The 16,268-nt window shown below is 47.8% G+C and overlaps 1 protein-coding gene and 1 long non-coding RNA gene across 2 annotated transcripts in view; both read right to left on the reverse strand.

Annotated features, from left to right (window-relative positions):
• LOC129394202 (eukaryotic peptide chain release factor GTP-binding subunit ERF3A-like) overlaps positions 1 to 5,458 on the reverse strand; it is a 32,416-nt gene extending 26,958 nt beyond the window's left edge. Inside the window, exons 1-3 of the mRNA XM_063597523.1 lie at positions 5,418 to 5,458; positions 479 to 520; positions 325 to 366 (exon numbers count right to left, since the gene is read on the reverse strand). Coding sequence (XP_063453593.1) covers positions 325 to 346 — 22 coding nt within the window. The 5' untranslated portion in view covers positions 347 to 366; positions 479 to 520; positions 5,418 to 5,458. The remainder of the gene's footprint in view (positions 1 to 324; positions 367 to 478; positions 521 to 5,417) is intronic.
• A 191-nt stretch (positions 5,459 to 5,649) lies between these two features.
• On the reverse strand, positions 5,650 to 12,223 carry LOC134729290 (uncharacterized). The gene is made up of 3 exons (XR_010110259.1): positions 10,173 to 12,223; positions 6,226 to 6,364; positions 5,650 to 5,778 (listed from the first exon to the last, which is right to left on the reverse strand). It is a non-coding gene; the product is annotated as an uncharacterized LOC134729290 (long non-coding RNA).
• Positions 12,224 to 16,268: the final 4,045 nt, after the last annotated feature.

Raw genomic sequence — 16,268 nt, forward strand, 5'->3', positions numbered from 1 at the left:
GAGGTTGCAGTGAGCCAAGACTGCACCACTACACTCCAGCCTCGGCGACAGAGTGAGACTCCGTCTCAAAAAAAGAAAACAGAACATGTACAGGTATTTAAATTGACTTGACCATTCCTCCACTCAATTTTATTTGCAATCATTAAGTTTATCAAGGCAGTGTTAGTGCCTAGTTTGTTCTACTTTCTAAATACTAATAGCAAAGACTCAATGTGTCTTAAATGTAGGCATTACAATAATCGTAACACTTACATAATGCACCTTAAATCTTGAGAGTGAAAGAGTTTCATATTACTGTATTAATGTGGTCAGAAATTTTCTTACCAATAGGTTCTGAAAGTTCCATGCTAACAGCTGAATTTGAACCTAGACAAGAGATTGAAATATAATATATATTTACAAAACAGTATCTAGCTTTACACACCATATAGACAACCTAATGTTTTCTCAAGTAGACTTTCAAAGAGTACATCATTACCTTCACACAATGACTGCTCCTCTTGAGAGGATTCCACAGGTGCTGTTTAACAGAAATAAGTTCTATTAAAAATTGATACTTATCCATCCATTTCACTTATCTTTTAATATGCAGTAAAAACAGAAGTTCAATAACACGACACAAGCCTCAATCAATAACCCCAGATCAATGGCAGCTAACTCAGGCCTTCAAATTAGAAGTCTCTGCTTAACCTACTTTTCAAAATTCTACTAATTACAGCCAATTTTGAAACATTTTCAGTAGTTTCAATGTATTCATAAAAACATGCTTATTCTTTTGATTTGCTTTATAAACCTTTTCTTCACAGATACTGTCAAAGTAATTTGCAGCTCAGCACAGATCAAATTAGAGATGTGCTCAACAAATACACATCTACTTCCCATGATTCTCTCTTGGTAACCCAGCTCAAGAAAGCTGTGATTAGCCCCCTTTTTTTTTTTTTTTTTTTTTTGTGACTGAGTTTCACTCTTGTTTCCCAGGCTGGAGTGCAATGGCACGATCTCGGCTTACCGCAACCTCCATCTCCCCGGTTCAAGCGATTCTCCTGCCTCAGCCTCCTGAGTACCTGGGATTACAGGTGCATGCCACCATACCCGGCTAATTTTGTATTTTTAGTAGAGACGGGGTTTCGCCACGTTGGTCAGGCTGGTTTCGAACTACTGACCTCAGGTGTTCTGCCCACCTCGGCCTCCCAAAGTGCTGGGATTACAGGCATGAGCCACTGCACCCAGCTGTATTTTTTTTTTTTTTTTTTTTGTGGAGACAGGGTCTCAGTCTCACTATGTTGTATGGAGGCCTCAGGCAATCCTCTCACCTCAGCCTCCCAGAGTGTTGGGTTTATAAGTGTGAGCCAATGCGCCCAGCTTGTACAGTTGAAAAGGGTGAATTTTACAGTGTGTAAGTTAAATGTCAATCATTTAAAAAAAAAAAAAAAAAAAAGGCCAGGCACGGTGGCTCACACCTGTAATCCCGGCACTTTGGGAGGCCAAGGCGGGCAGATCACCTGAGGTCAGGAGTTCAAGACCAGCCTAGCCAACACGGTGAAACCCCATCCCTGCAAAAACACACACACACAAAATAGCTGGGCATGATGGCAGGTGCCTGTAATCCCAGCTACTCGGGAGGCTGAGGCAGGAGAATTGCTTGAACCTGGGAGGAGGAGGTTGTAGTCAGCCGAGATCGTGCCATTGCACTCCAGCCTGGGCAACGGAGCAAGACTCCATCTCAAAAAAAAAACAAAAAACAAAAACCTCCTCCTCCAACAAATAAGGCATTCAGCAAATACGGAACACTACAAAACAGAATGTTTCTCTTTAAAATTCAAGTTCCACAATACAATCTGCTAAGTTTTGGAGACAGTGCCTCCTCCAAGTAAGTACTGAGGGCTGCTGGTTTTATTCCATGCTTGTTTCCTAATGGCAGTGAGTTCTGAGAAGCATTAAAGGTGGGATGATGCAAAGAACACCACATCATTACTTTAGAAGCTCTGGCTGTTCTAAAAAGTTCAAGTAACCCTAAAATTACTAAACCAGTTTCTTATCTAACAATAAAAAAAAACTAGGTGCAAATTGCAACTTAAATACATCCTATCAGATAAAATGCTTGTTCTAATATACATTAAGCCTTGTCTTCTATATTTTTATTCACTTGGGGACCTCACTTTTTAAGGAGAATCTCTTGGCCAATTTACTTGGCTCTAGAGAACTGTGCTTAAATGAATTACACTTAATTACACTTAAATGGGTTCCACTTAATTATTTCTTAAGGAACCTATATTCTTTAGTTTTCAAAGAGATCCAAGGTCAATACTGAATCCCAAGGTCTGACTCTCCAGGCTCCTTCAACAGCTTTCCCGGCATGCAGTTTAAAAACACACCCAGCACAAATTTCGGCTATGGCTTAACTAAAGAACAGAACATGCTAGCCCTATTGTCCACTTCCTCGCTAACAAAAAAACCTTGCAAACTTTTTGGTTCCCCCTTTGTAAGTTCCAATCCAGGTGTTATTTCCTATTTATCCCCCTGCTTTTTATAAGCACTGATTGTTCTCCGATGCTGGCTTTTTATGGACTTAATAGTCTGGAACATGCAATCCAACAGTCTCAATATAACCCTGGACCTCAATTTAGAAAATCAGTTCTTTTCCAAATAGACATCCTACATAGGATAATTTTTTAAAAACATGAACTGGCATTTTGGTACAAGCAATTGGTAAAGTCAGTAACACCAAAATAGTTTTTTGATTAAAAACAAGAAAGCTGACCATGCTGTACGGATTCTCTTACTGACAGCTACTTCCCTACAGGTTTTCGTATCTCCAATTTCTAGCACTGTCAAAGAGAAAAAGATTAGGTGTAACTACAAATTAGCAACTATCAGGAAGAGAGAAAGCCCGCATAAGAGGTAATACCTAGTCACCAACAGTGACCATTCTAGACCAAGGTTGGTTATCCCCGGATGACTCGCTGGACAGGCTGTAAATGGAGTCCTGAGTCTAGTCAGAGTGGTGCTGGTGGCTCCACAGAAAGGAGGAAGAGCCAAGAAAGAAAATGGCTGGATAAAGGGAATCTGCAAAGTAAGGTAGAGAATGGGCACTTTTAGGAGCTGAGAAGTGAACTAGGTTAGGCAGTCAAAATGGCTTGATGGAAGTCAAGAATTACAAGCTAAGCTTCCTTATTCAAGAGGAAAACATTGTCTAGGGCCGTACCATCCTGAAAGTGCTCGATCTCCTCAAAAGAAAACATCAACCACCCACACAAATAAATGCCACTGTCAACAAAACCACCAAATCAACCGTGTTGACGTACATACGTCATCAGAGTGTTTCTCCAGACACTATCCCTTTACCACGAAAGAGCAAACGGTGACAAAAGTTTCTGTAGAAACCAAACTCCTGGAGCACTTTTATAATGTCCACTTATCTAAGAACCACCACAATACACAACTTTAAAGAGAGAAATCAACAATATGTTCTCACTTAAAATGCGCTGGATGTCATGACCCACCCCACTAACGTCCTGGCTAAATGATGAAAGGACGTTCAGCCTTTTCCTTCCTTTTTCATTTTCTCTTTAAGGAAACACTGATAGTTCCTAAAATAAGCAGCATTAGGAAGAGAATACTTAAGTTCACTCATTTGACATTCCCACAAAATCAGTACCTGAAAGCAAGCTACCTACCACAAAATAAGCACCATTATGAGAATACATAAGTTCACTCATTGGATATTCCTACAACGTCAGCACCTGCAAGCATGCTACCTACGACTTAAGCAACCCCTAAGTACGGGAAGATGTTTAAAAACCAAAGTTAACTCGAAATTTTATGGATTAGAAAATGTATGTCTACTAGCTACGGTCAGAAAGACACGTGAGAACTATTAAATTACAACATGCTCAAGTGTCTGAAGAAATAGACTGAATTACTGACGCACGAACACAGTGAGTTATTCCAAGCAATCTGAATAAGGTCAACGATTTTACAGCAATGAAAATTCTCTAAATGTGTCGCTGACAAAGGATAAAAGTGTAAGCTTCACTTTAAAAAGACACAAATCAATATAGTGTCCTATCACACATTAAGTGAGGAATCCTAACTTTGTGGCACTTTGTAAACTTTAGAAGCGTACACAATGCTAAGGGTAAAACAGATCTTGGTATTGACAGCCAAGTTTCTGCCCGATCACAAGGCTGCAATGCATCTTGGGATTCCTTCAGGACGGTTGGGGGCCACGGATAGTTTAAACCGTAATTACAGTTTCAATAGTAGAAAACGCAGCAGAAGACGCTCTCTCGGCTGGGCCTAAGGTGAAAGGAAAACTCGGCCGTTTGTCCTCCCCAACTCCTGGGATCTCTAAACGCCCACCCAAATGACTCCTGGCTCCATCTGTCCTCATTCTGCGCCTCATGGCAGGGATCCGCCGCGGCCCCCACTCCGTCCCATACGGTTCCCATCTCAAGGGGGTAACTGCGGACTCCAGAGCAGGGCAGGGGCGCGGAGGGGCGGCACTCGGGTCCGGGTCTTTGGGCGCGCTGCCCGCTGTCCGCTCCCCGCCCGGCCACCGCCGCGGGCCGCCCCGCGAAGGCCGGCTCCCGGGCTCGGGGCGCCCCACCCAGGCAGACGGCGCCACTGTCAGCGCCCCACATGCCGACCGGGCCCCAGGGCCGCGCGCCCCCGGACCGCACCCCTACGCCATGCGGGCTCCGGCGCCCGGCCTGACTTCCTCCCGCGTCCCCGGGGCTGCCCCGCGTCCCGGGCCTTTACCCGCACGGCCTCCCGCGCCGCTGCCGGCTCCGTGGTTATTGGCGGCGCCGCCAGCTGGGGGTGGCGGCGCTGCCCGGCCCCGCAGGAAGGACGGCACGAACTCGGCGGCGTGGACGTTGAGTTGCCGGCTGAAGGCCGCGCTGAGGTTCTCCCGCTAGGCCTCGGCCGCCGCCGCCAGGGAGCCGCCGCCGCCAGGGAGCCGCCGCCGCCGCACGGGCCCGGCCCGGGGGCTTCCATGTCCGCCTGGTCCCAGCACTCAGGCGCCGAGTCGCTGCTGCTGCTGCCGCTGCTGCTCCCGCCGCCGCCGCCGCCGCCGCCGCCACTACTGCCCGGATCCATGATCGGGGGGGCCGTGTGTGTGGTGGAGAGAGAGCGGGAAATGGAGGCAGGGGCGCCCGGCCGGGGAGGAGTGGGCAACGCTGACCGAGGGAAGGCGGCGGGGCAGAAGGGCCGGGAGCTAGCGACAAAGATCCCGGCGTCGCCGCGGCAGCAGCTCCAGTCCCGACTCCACACTCGCGACGACGACAGAGGCGGCGGCGGCAGCTCAACCCTCCTCCTCGTGTGTGTGAGCGGATCTCCTCCCACCCAACCACCTCCGACGGCCTCACAGCCAACCCCACGCCCGGCGCGGATTGACCCCTCGCCGCCACCCGTACCTTCGCCTCGATAGTTCTCTGTTCTGGCCGCCCCCGTTTCCGGCTATTTAGCGCGGCGGGAGGTGGAACTACAAGTTCCGGCAGCGCCCGCGCTACCCCGTTGCGGTTTTCTCGGGGGCCGACGGGAGTCGAAGTTCAGGGACAGGGCGCAACCGGAAGCGGCTCCGGCTCCCGGCAGGCAACGCGAGGAGGCGGAGGTCTGGTGGCCGCTCGGCGGCCCCAGCTGTCACCTGGTGGGGGGGGCAGCGGCAGGCCCTGGTTGGTGCAGCTCTGGGCTGGGCCGAAGACCGAGAGTATTTTAGCCCATAGGAGGGGTCCACTCTGGCCTGCTGGACACAGGCTGGGGGAAAACGGACAGCATCTATAACGTGGGGAAGAAAAATACACTCCGCTCCCGAAAATTCTTGTACTCTCTTTTCACCACGTTTCCTGCGTTCTCTGCCTCACAGTCTCCGTACCTTATTCTCTTTCCACCTTCTTTCTCCTCACCCCCAGCTAGATTTTGCCCTTCATTTCAAAGCCGGTGCAGATTGCAAAGCTGATTTCATTTTATGTAATCATTTCGTGGAAGAAACAATAAAACCGTGAGATATTCCGGCTTAAAACTGCAGTGTGGCTCATAAAGCGCTGGGGCCCAGGCTCTGCCCAGGGAGAAGGGATTGTTAACTGGAAAATTTCCATGACTCACCGTTTGTCTGACTAGTCATATAAAGCCTTCACTCAAATTTTTCCATCCTTTCCTCCTCCCTGCCAAAGGGTTTGCAAATTAAACAGAGGATTGCCGTATTCCATGGTGTATCCGGCTTACCTAACAGGGTTATTTTGGTGAGTCTAGCTTCCTTATGCACCATTACGTGAAGTGGTTTCCTTTTGAATGGTCTGATTTGCTCAAGAATTCCCATAGTACTTTTCATCGACTGCATCTTACACTTACAGATTAGGTAAACCTGGGAAAAGAACAAAAGCAAACAAGAAATACTTTAAAGAGTTCGCATTTAGGCCCTTCATGAAGTAGGAAAAAATGTTGCTCTGAGTACCTGTTAAGCTTTCCTGTAATTCACCCATGTGGAGCCCAAGACAGAGAAAAACATATTGTTAGTATTTTTCTGAAAGGAGTCTAGACAGGGTGCAACTAATCTGCCTAGAAATTACAGACTAAAGAAGTACATACATAGAATAGATGTTTCTGAACAACCTTAGGTTGTTTAAAAAAAAAAAAAACCTAACAAAATCCGGATCTAGATCTGTATTTTAATTTTTTTTTCTTTTTTTTTGAGACGGAGTCTTCCTCTGTAGCCCAGGCTGGAGTGCAGTGGCGCGATGTCGGCTCGCTGCAAGCCCGCCGCCCGGGTTCACAACATTCTCCTGCCTCAGTCTCCGGAGTAGCTGGGACTAGAGGCGCCCGCCATCACGCCCGGCTAATTTTTTTTGTATTGTTATTAGAGACGAGGTTTACACCGTGTTAGACAGGATGGTCTCGATCTCCTGACCTCGTGATCCACTCGTCTCGGCCTCCCAAAGTGCTGGGATCACAGGCGTGAGCCACCGCGCCCGGCCGATTTGTATTTTAATTTTAAACATCTGTACTGTAAAGATAAAAGAGAACTCAGCCTAATGAGATAGGTCAAAAACGAAGCTGTCAAGTATTTTTCAAAAGAGTCCTAGGCTACAGTAATTTGAATTTAATATTAAACTACCAAGCTTTAGGGATTAAAAAAACACGTACCGGCCAGGCACAGTGGCTCACACCTGTAATCCCAGCAATTTGGGAGGCCGAGGCAGATGGATCACGTGAGGTCAGGAGTTCGAGACCAGCCTGGCCAATGTGGCTGGTCTCTACCAGCCTGGCCAACCCCCGTCTCTACTAAAAATACAAAAGTTAGGCCGGGCGCGGTGGCTCACGCCTGTAATCCCAGCACTTTGGGAGGCCGAGGTGGGCGGATCACGAGATCAGGAGATTGAGACCATCCTGGCTAACACGGTGAAACCCTGTCTCTACTGAAAATACAAAAAATTAGCCGGGCGTGGTGTGCGGGCGTCTGTATTGCCAGCTACTCAGGAGGCTGAGGCAGGAGAATGGCGTGAAACCAGGAGGCGGAGCCTGCAATGAGCCGAGATCGCGCCACTGCACTCCAGCCTGAGCGACAAAGCGAGATTCTGTCTCAAAAAACAAACAAAAAAAGCGATCCACCTGCCTCAGCTTCCCAAAGTGCTGGGATTATCGGTGTGAGCCACCACACCCGGCAGAGTTTGCCTCTGCTTAATAGGAAGTTTTGGTTACAGCCTATTATTATACCTGAAGACCTCACCGAATCATACTTAACAATGTCCATTTTAAAGTTGGTATTAAGTGACTGTCAGATTTACAGAGAACTTAACAACTATTATGAAAATTAGAACTTCATTTATGCGAGACCTGTATTGCTATTGAATGAAATATTTTCATCTTATATTCACAAGAAAAAATACAATGTGTTCTAAATGAAATGCCTTCTCTTTCCAGATTTTCACTCCCCACCCACCCACCCCTAAGAAAATGTCAACACAATCAGCTGACTCAAATAATGAACTACACATCCTTCTCTAAGCATTTTGTCTTTGAATACTACTCTCCTCCATGTAGCACTCCTACAGCACTGAATGATCACTTTCTCATAGGTTAGTTCTTCACATCTAATTGAATTAGCAGAGTTTCCTTCTGCCTGGTACTTTTTCTAGGGACAAAGGCAGAAACTGCTCAGACTGCTGCTTAGAAAAGCAGTTGATGTCATTAATTTCCTTGTCTCTGAATAGGATAATTATGGATATTCAGGAAAAAATCCACTCCATTGGTTTTCCAAAGCTTTGACCTGCCAAACAGAGCTCCAGCGGAAAAGGGAAAAGTCTTTCTTGTTAGTTGTGCTAAGTTGTGTGTAAGTTGTGCGACTTGAGGGCAGGGTCTTACCTTAATCTTCTTTACATTTCCACTGCCTAGTGTAATGCCCGATATATAAAAGGTGCTTAATCAATTTAGCTGGGATGATACTGTCCTTTGATACTCATTTAAGACTGCTGAGACATAGGGCTAATAATTTTATTTATTTATTTATTTTTTAAATTATTCTTGAGACAGAGTCTCGCTCTGTCGCCCAGGCTAGAGTGCAGTGGTGTGATCTCAGCTCACTGCAACTTCCACCTCCCAGGTTCAAGCGATTCTCCCACCTCAGCCTCCTGAGTAGCTGGGATTACAGGTGTGCACCACCACGCCCAGCTAATTTTTGTATTTTTAACAGAGACGGGGTTTCACCATGTTGGCCAGGATGGTCTCAATTTCTTGACCTTGTGATCTGCCCTCCTTGGCCTCCCAAACTGTTGGGATTACAGGCATGAGCCACCACGCCTGGCCTGTATATTTTTTTAGTAGAGACAGGGTTTCACCTTGTTGGCCAGGCTGGTTTCAAACTCCTGATCTCAAGTGATCTGCCTGCCTCGGACTCCTAAAGTGCTAGGATTACAGATGTGAGCCACCGCACCCAGCTATTTTAATTTAATTTAATTTTATTTTTTGAGATGGAGTCTTGCTCTTTTGCCCAGGCTGGAGTGCAGTGGAGGAATCTTCACGCACTGCAACCTCTACCTCCCAAGTTCAAGCGATTCTCCTGCCTCAGCCTCCTGAGTAGCTGGGATTATAGGTGCCCGCCACCCCCCTCCAGCCCCTGGTAATTTTTGTATTTTTAGTAGAGACAGGGTTTCACCATATTGCCCAGGCTGATCTGGAACTACTGACCTCAAGTGATCCTCCTGCCTCAGCCTCCCAAAGTGCTAGGATTACAGGCATGAGACACAACACCCCGCCCCAGGACTAATAATTTAGAAAACTTAGGAAAAATCAGAGTTTTTCCTACTCTCACACACAAGTCACCACTCAACACAGAGTACAGTCCTCTCTGGGTAGAGGAAGGGGATTAGTTCCAGGAGCCCTTCAGATACAAAAATCCAACGATACTAAAATCCCACAATCTATACTGTGTGTATGAAAGGTCAGCCCTCCCTACACTTGAGTTCCTGCATCCTGAGAATCCCGTCTTTTTGATCCTCATTTGATTGAAAAAAAAAATCCATGTGTAAGTGGGACCCTTGCAGTTCAGGCTCACATTGTTTAAGGGCCAGTTGTACTCCACCAGTAAGTGAGGGAGTTTCTACCCACCACCAACCAATTCTTCAACAGACACCAACAGGATAAGCAATCATTTCACTCAATTCTGACATTAACCAGAGTTAGGACAGATCCCACAAGTTAAGGGATCAGTCCCACAAGACTGCCCCCACTTCCAATGCCAATAACAGGTTCCACATTGTGACCTGTGCTTCTGACCAACTGGCTATGAATTGGAGGTTCCCATGACCCCCTCCATGGGTTCAGGGAATTTGCCAGAGTGGCTCACAGAACTCAAGGAAACAGGGCAAACACGGTGGCTCATGCCTGTAATCCCAGCACTTTGGGAGGCCAAGGCAGGCGAATCACCTGAGGTCAGGAGTTTGAGACCAGCCTGGCCAACATGGTGAAACCCTGTCTCTACCAAAAAAATACAAAAATTAGCCGGTTGTGGTGGTGGGTGCCTGTATTCCCAGCTACTCAGGAAGCTGAGGCAGGAGAATCGCTCGAACATGGGAGGCAGAGGTTGTAGTGAGCCAAGTGCTCCACCGCACTCTAGCCTGGGCAACAGAGCAAGACTCCGTCTCAATAAAAAGAACTCAAGGAAACACTTTACTTACAGTTACCCATAAAGGACATTACAAAGGATACAGAGGAACAGCCACGTGGAAGAGATGCACAGGGCTGGGAAGGGGCATACAGTTCCCATTCTGTCTCCAGGTGTGCCATCCTCAAGGGTCCTCCACGTGTTCAGCAACCCAGAAGCTCTCTGAACCCTGTCCTTCTGGGTTTCTATGGAGGCTTCACTACATAGCCATGATTGATTGTATCATTGCCCGTTGCTGATTAACTCAACCTTCAGCCCCTCTGCCCACCGAGAGGTTGGGTGTGGGGCTAAAAGTTCCAAGCTTCTAATCATGACTTGGCCTTTCTGGTGACCAGTCGTCTTCTAGGAGCCCATCAAGAGTTGCATCATTAGGCAGGGTGCGGTGGCTGATGCCTGTAATCCCAGCACTTTGGGAGGCCGAGGCAGGCAGATCACCTGAGGTCAGGAGATCTAGAACAGCCTGGTCAACATGGCAAAACCCTGTCTCTACTAAAAATACAAAAATTAGCTGGGTGTGGTGGCACACGCCTGTAATCCCAGCTACTTGGAAGGCTGAGGCAGGAGAATCACTTGAACCTGGGAGATGGAGTTTGCAGTAAGTTGACATCACCCCACAGCACTCCAGCCTGAGTAACAGAGTGAGATTTCGTGTCAAAAAAAAAATAAATAAATAAAAAAGAAACAAAAAACAAAACAAAACATATACAAAAGAAACAAAATACATTTAGGCCAGATGCTGTTACCTGCTGAAGCCCTCCCTGTTCAAAATGGGGATGAGGAAACCTTGGAGATGTGTTAAAGATATAATAGCCAGCTGGGCGCCGTGGCTCATGCCTGTAATCCCAGCGCTTTGGAAGGTTGAGGCGAGGGGATCACCTGAGGTCGGGAGTTCGAGACCAGCCTGGCCAACATGGCGAAACCCCGTCTCTCCTAAAAGTACAAAAATTAGGCCGGGCACAGTGGCTCTCACCTGTAATCCCAGCACTTCGGGAGGCCGAGGCGGGCGGATCACTTGAGGTCAGCAGTCTGAGACCAGCCTGGCCAACATGGTGAAACCCTGTCTCTACTAAAAATACAAAAAAATTAGCCAGCCATGGTGATGCACGCCTGTAACCCCAGCTACTCAGGAGGTTGAGGCACAAGAATCACTTGAACCTGGGAGGTGGAGGTTGCAGTGAGCCAAGATCATTCCACTGCACTCCAGCCTGGGCGACAGAGTGAGACACTGTCTCAAAAAAAAAAAAAAAATTAGCGGGGCATAGTGGCACCTACCTGTAATCCCAGCTACTTGGGAGGCTGAGGCAGGAGAATCACTTGAACCCGGGAGGTGGAGGTTGCAGTGAGCCGAGATCGTGCCACTGCACTCCAGCCTGGGCAACAAGAGTGAGACTACATCACACACACACACAAAAAGAGTTGTATGATTAGAACAAAAGACACTCCTTTCACCTAGGAAATGCCAAGGGATTAGGAGCTCTGTGTCAGGAACCCGGGTCAAATACCAAATATTAGAACAAATGATGCACCTAGCACCTCTATTGCTCAGGAAATGTCAAGAGTTTTAGAACCTCTGTGCCAGAAACTGGGGGCAGAGCCCAAATATATATCTCTTACTATATCACAATAGCACTATGACCTTTTTTGGCAGGCTTCTTTCACTTAGCATAATGTTTTCAAGGTTCATCCATGTTGAAGCAGGCATCAGTACTTCATCCCATTTTTTTTTTTTTTTTTTGAAACAGAGTCTCGCTCTGTCACCCAGGCTGCTGTGCAGTGGTGCGACCTCGGCTCACCACAACCTCTGCTTCCCGGGTTCAAGAGATTCTCCTGCCTCAGCCTCCCGAGTAGCTGGGACTACAGGCATGAGCCACCATACCTGGCTAATTTTTGTATTTTTAGTAGAGAGGGGGTTTCCCTATGTTGGCCAGGCTGGTCTCGAACTCCTGACCTTGTGATCTGCCTGCCTTGGCCTCCCAGAGTGTTGGGATTACAGGTGTGAGCCACCCCGCCCGGCCACTTCATCCCTTTTAATGGCTGACTAATATTTTATTGTATGGATTTTACCACAATTTGTTTATCCGTTGATGGACAAATTGCTTTTGTAACTTAAAGAAGTCAAAAATAAAAGGTTAAACAAGTGAGATCACAGTAAAGTGTGTAGTCTAGTTAGTTGTGCTGTCTTAATGTCAATGTCCTGAATTTTGATAGTGTACTATAGTTATGGTAGATTTTACTGTTGGGAGAAGCTAGGTGAAGGGTACTTGGGACCTCTCTACTATTTCTGCAACTTTTCGTGAGTCTGTAATTATTTCAAAGTAAAAAGTTAACGCAGGGTGCAACGGCTTATGCCTGTAGTCCCAACTACTCAGGAGGCAGAGGTGGGAGGATTGCTTGAGTACAGGAGGCTGAGGCTGCAGCAGCCCTGTTCATACCACTGCACTCCAGCTTGGATGACAGAGCAAGACCCTGTCTCAGAAAAAAAAAGAAAAAGATCCCATGTGAAATTATTCAGACTTTCAGACTTCAGCCTGGGTTCCCAAGTCTTTACCAAAATATTTTTTCTGTCTTCCTTGATTCAATTTGTTTGAGGCAGGAGTACAGTTGGGAAAGGGGGAATTTTTTTCAGCTTTGAGAATTTAAGGCTGGGTATGGTGGCTCATGCCTGTAATTGCAACACTCTGGGAAACTGAGGCAGGAGGAGTGCTTGAGGCCAGGAGTTCAAGACCAGCCTGGGCAATATAGCAAAACCCTGTCTCTACAAAAGATAAATTAAAAAATAAAAAATATAATTTTGTCTGGGAGCAGTGGCTCACGCCTGTAATCCCAGCACTTTGGGAGGCTGAGGCAGGCAGATCACGAGGTCAGGAGATCGAGACCGTCCTGGCTAACACAGTGAAACCCCGTCTCTACTTAAAAAATACAAAAAATTAGCCGGGTGTGGTGGCACGCACCTGTAGCCCCAGCTACTAGGGAGGCTGAGGCGGGAGAATCACTTGAACCTGGGAGGTGGAGGTTGCAGTGAGCCAAGATTGCATCACTGCACTCCAGCCTGGGCAATAGAGTGAGACTCCATCTCAAAAATATATATATATACAATTTTATAAATATAGAACAGTATAAAGAATCACCATCACTCACAAACTTACCTGGAATCTCAAGATTGCCTTTTTTTTTTTCTTTTTCTGAAACAGGGTCCTGCTCGGTCATGCAGGCTGCAGTGCAGTGGCATGAACTTGACTCACTGCAACCTCCACCTCCTAAGCTCAAGCAATCCTCCCACTTCAGCCCCGCGAGTAGCTGGGATTACAGGCACGAGCTACCACACCTGGCTAGTTTTTTTGTATTTTTTGTAGAGATGGGATTTTGCCATGTTCGCTGATCTCTAACTCCTAGGTCAAGCCATCCGCCCACCCTAGCTTCCCAAAGTACTGGGATTACAGGCGTGAGCCATTGCGCCTGGCCGATTGCCAATTGCCAATGCCTCAACACCTTCTTTCATGTTTTAAATAAACAATTTTTTAATTTAAATAAATGAGAAATAAAACAATCTTTTTTCTTTTGAGATGGCGTCTCACTCTGTCGCCCAGGCTGGAGTGCAGTGGCACAATCTCAGCTCACTGCAACCTCCACCTCCCGGGTTCAAGTCTCAGCCTCCTGAGTAGCTGGCATTACAGGTGCACGCCACCAAGCCCGGCTCATTTTTGTACTTTTAGTAGAGATGGGGTTTCACCATGTTGACCAGGCTGGTCTCGAACTCCTGACCTCAGGTGATCTGCCTGCCTCGGCCTCTCAAAGTGTTGGGATTACGGGCATGAACCACTGAGCCTGGTCTGGTGAGCCAATTTTTATATTTGTTATAGAGACAAGAGAGACAAGAGTCTCCTTATGTTGCCCAGGCTGGTCTCGACCCCCTCGCCTCAAGTGATCCTCCCACCTCAGCCTCCCAAGTAGCTAGGACTATAGGCATGTGCCATCATGGCGAGTTAATTTTTTGTGTGTTTTTATTGTCTCGAGACAGAGTCTTGCTCTGTTGCTCAGGCTGGACTGCAATGGCGTGATCTTGGCTCACCGCAACCTCCACCTCCTGGGTTCAAGCGATTCTCCTGCCTCAGCCTCCCGAGTAGCTGGGATTAGAGGTGCGTGCCACCATGCCTGGCTAATTTTGTATTTTTAGTAGAGATAGGGTTTCGCCATGTTGGTCAGGCTGCTCTCGAACTCCTGACCTCGTGATCCACCTGCCTTGGCCTCTCAAAGTGTTGGGATTACAGGCATGAGCCACTGAGCCTGGCCTGGTGAGCTAATTTTTAAATTTGTTATAGAGACAAGAGTCTCTCTTATGTTGCCCAGGCTGGTCTCGACCCCCTGGCCTCAAGTGATCCTCCCACCTCAGCCTCCCAAACTGCTGGGATTACAGATGGGTGTCACCGCACCTGGCCTCTGAGGAGGATTTCATTATAAACCTGCCCTGAAGGAAGGGAATCCAATTTTACGAGAGGGTGTAGCCTGGTGAGGCCTGGATGACCTCCGGAGGCAGGGGCTTGTGCCTGGGCTGAGGCCTAAGGGTCAATGGGCAGACATGAAGTTGCCCCAGGCAGAGGGTACAGTGTGGGCAAAGTCAGGAAGTGGCAGGGCTTGGATCACTCCAGGAAGAGAGAGGAGTCATGTGTCACAGGAGCTCGAGACCCAGAGAGGGAGGCAGGCAGGCAGTCAGGGACCAAGCTTGGGCACAGCCAGGAAGGCAGGACAGGGCATGGTGGGGCCAATGGAATCATTACCCAAGTCGGGGATTTTCAGGGAAACAGCTTAGATAAGGCCAGGCATACAGTAGCTCCCACCTGTAATCCCAGCATTTGAAAGGAGTTTGTGTTCCTGTAGTAGCATACTTGGGAGGTTGAGGTGGCAGTATCACTTGAGCCCGGGAGTTCAAGGCTAAAGTGAGCTGATTTAGCCATTGCACTCCAGCCTGAGCAACAGAGAGATACGCTGTCTCAAAGGAAATACAAATTAAAAAACCAGCCGGGCATGCTGGCGTGTGCCTGTAGTCTCAGCTACTTGGGACACTGAAGTGGGAGGATCGCTTGAGCCCAGGAGTTCAAGGCTGCCGTGAGCTATGATTGTGCCTCTGCAGTCCAGCCTGGGTGACAGAGAAAGACCCTGTCCCTTAAAAAAAAAAAAAAACTTAGATAAGAGGATGCTGTGCCTCCCTGGGGGTCTTCAGCCACCCATGGTCCTGGCAAGAGGAGGGCCAGGAGAGAGCTTCACCCACCTGCTGTCCTGCCCATGTGACATCCGCAGGTGCTGCCATGGCCACGACTGTTGTTACACTCGAGCTGAGGAGGCCGGCTGCAGCCCCAAGACAGAGTGCTACTCCTGGCAGTGCGTCAATCAGAGCGTCCTGTGCGGTGAGTCCCCAGCAGCACCATGCCACCCACCCCGAGTATCCCCTGGGCACCCTGGCATAGCCAGATGACTTCCGTGCCCCTGTTGCAATAACCACTGCTTCCAAGTCTCTATAGAACACCCCTTGGGTATATCTAATGTAAGTGATATTTATTTTATTTATTTTTTGAGTCAGAGTCTCGCTCTGTCACCCAGGCTAGAGTGTGCTGATGTGATCTTGGCTCACTACAACCTCTGCCTCCTGGGTTCAAGCGATTCTCATGCCTCAGCCTCCCAAGTGGCTGGGACTACAGGCATGCACCATCACGCCCAGCTAATTTTTGTATGTTTTTCAGTAGAGGTGGGGTTTCACCAAGTTGCCCGGGCTGGTCTCAAACTCCCCACCTCAAGTGCTCTGCCCGCCTTGGCCTCCCAAAGTGCTGGGATTACAGGCATGAGTCGTGGTGTCTGGCCCTAATGTGAGTGATCTTTAACACTGAGCACTTGAAAAAGAAAACCCTGAAGAAACCTAATTCTTTGATGTCTGGACGACAAGGAAGAAGATAGAAATGGCATCAGATAATAAACAGTGTAAATGTTTATCAGAAAGGGGCTGGTGGTCGGGACAAGTAGGAGGATCGCTTGAGTCCAGGAGTGCATCTCTACAAAAAAGTTAAAGGATTTTTTAACATTGGCCAGGTGTGGTGGCACGCATCTGTGATCCCAGCTA

Source organism: Pan paniscus, chromosome 18, assembly GCF_029289425.2.
Source record: "Pan paniscus chromosome 18, NHGRI_mPanPan1-v2.0_pri, whole genome shotgun sequence".
Taxonomy (NCBI): domain Eukaryota; kingdom Metazoa; phylum Chordata; class Mammalia; order Primates; family Hominidae; genus Pan; species Pan paniscus.